At 41.8% G+C, this 2,040-nt stretch overlaps 1 protein-coding gene across 2 annotated transcripts in view; it reads right to left on the reverse strand.

The window, feature by feature from the left end:
• The window catches only part of Naa25 (N(alpha)-acetyltransferase 25, NatB auxiliary subunit), a 55,772-nt gene that overhangs the window by 3,981 nt on the left and 49,751 nt on the right, over positions 1-2,040 (reverse strand). For both annotated transcript variants that reach the window (XM_005344480.2, XM_026785031.1), the window contains exon 23: positions 1,116-1,262. In XM_005344480.2, the coding sequence (XP_005344537.1) occupies positions 1,116-1,262 (147 nt within the window). The remainder of the gene's footprint in view (positions 1-1,115; positions 1,263-2,040) is intronic.

The following is a 2,040-nucleotide window of genomic DNA, read 5'->3' on the forward strand; positions in this document are numbered from 1 at the left end:
ACAGGTGGTTGTGAGCCACCATGTGGTTGCCGGGAATTGAACTCAGGACCTTTGGAAGAGCAGGCAATGCTCTTAACCACTGAGCCATCTCTCCAGTCCAATGGAGATATATTTTTAAAAGCTAAACAAACAAATAAAACACTAAAAGATGAAGACCATCCCAGGCATGGCATTTCATCCCTATGACCCTCACACTAGGAATGCTGGAGCAGGACAGTACACAAAGGCTGTGCTCTACAAAGGGAAAACCAGATAGACACACGCTGGTGTCCATGCAGACTAGCCCAGTAAACTCTGCAGATCTTGACTAGTTAAAGCAAGCCATAACTGGCCAACTACTGCTGTGCTCCATCCCATCAGGCAGGTGTTCCTCTCTATTTAGGTAAAGAGAAACTTCCTCAGAGTACTATACAGTGAGGGGCAGTGTCTAGCCTGTGATCACTCTCTGTGACCAGGCTCAGCTACAAGAGGAAAAGGAAAAGGGGGATTCCACAACACTGTTCCTTATTTGGAGGCAAGTGAATTAGCAGCCCATTGTGCCATACCACCCCTTCCCAAAGCTTGTCTCCTAGCTCTCTCCCTACTTAGTAAAAAAATGCTAATATTCAAATGTCTCCATAAGACTTTCCAAATTCCATTTCAATGTGAAGGATTCTAGGATTTTGTGAGACATCCTTACTCCCCTTGACAGAGTCTTAACCTTTACTCGCCTGGAATGCACTGTAGATAATACTGGACTATAGTAATCCTCCTGCTCCAGAGTCCTGAGTGCCAGGAGAACATATGTGCATCACCATGCCCAGCCTCCCTGAATACTAGGCAAGTGCTCTCTACCAACTAAGACACATCTCCACCCCTCAGTATTAGTCCTCTTAGGAAAAGAACAGCCACAAAAAGATGGGTTGAGGGACTGAAGAGGAGAAAATACCTATCACCTTAATGTAATTTCTCAACAATGTAACTTTAAAAACCACCACCACAAAAAAGCGACATCCAAAGTACCTTGTTGTTCTATCTTACAAAGAGAGAATGAGAAACTGAATGAACATTAACTAGTCCTCCTGATAACGTTTCAAAATGTACAGAAAGCATGCTGCTTGCCTATCATCTCTTACCGAAGAGATAGAAGTATCTTCTAATGTGAGTTCCTCAAGTTTAAGTGCAATTAGATTTGCTTCAAGTCCTTTAATATGATCCACAACATTGGAAATTAAAGTCTGCAGTCCAGTAACATAGTCTTGGAAACTGGTGAAGACTGGAGGCTGGGGTGAAGAAGATTAAAAAGTGTCACAATCTCTCTGAGCAGTTGTGTTTCCAGCACAAGTTACGCTACCTCCCCACCGCCCAGTGTTTGACGCTGTGACCACAGGTATGGAACGATAGTAAGACAGTCTGAAATAACCAATTAGCTGCTAAAACACCGCCTTTGAACAGGAAAGAAAATACTGGTGGTTAACTTAGGAGCAATATTTAGGTTTAGGCTTTTTTCTCTTTGAAATGAATTTTTATTTCCTATTCTCCAGTATAGCTGGAGAAGAAATAGTAGAAAGTATGTTAGTTGTTCATGACTTCTGAGGGTGGGAAATGTAAAAGAACAGTACAGGATGGACAGGGAAACAAGGCTTTATTTTTAGGACTAGAGAGGCAGCTCAGTGGGTAAAAAACTTACAAGGGTAGGATCCAGCAACCACATAAATGCTGGCTGTAATCCTAGCACTGTGGAGGCAGAGACAGACACAAACTGGCTATCTAGACTAACCAAACTGGTGTGCTCTGGGTTCGAGTGAAAGACCCTGCCTAAATATGTAATGTGGAGGAGAGCAACCAAGGATGATATGACTCAACGTCTACCTCTTGCTTACATACTTGCATACTCACATGCACATATGCCATATATACATATGAATGGAAAACCAAACCAAAATATTTTATTTTCCTTTCCTTCTTTACATATGAGATTTCCAATATTAATGGAAGATAGAAGAATAATATTCTGAATTTAAAAAAAAAATCTCGCTATGTAGCCCCGGCTACCCTAGA

This window comes from Microtus ochrogaster, chromosome 2, assembly GCF_000317375.1.
Source record: "Microtus ochrogaster isolate Prairie Vole_2 chromosome 2, MicOch1.0, whole genome shotgun sequence".
Lineage (NCBI taxonomy): Eukaryota > Metazoa > Chordata > Mammalia > Rodentia > Cricetidae > Microtus > Microtus ochrogaster.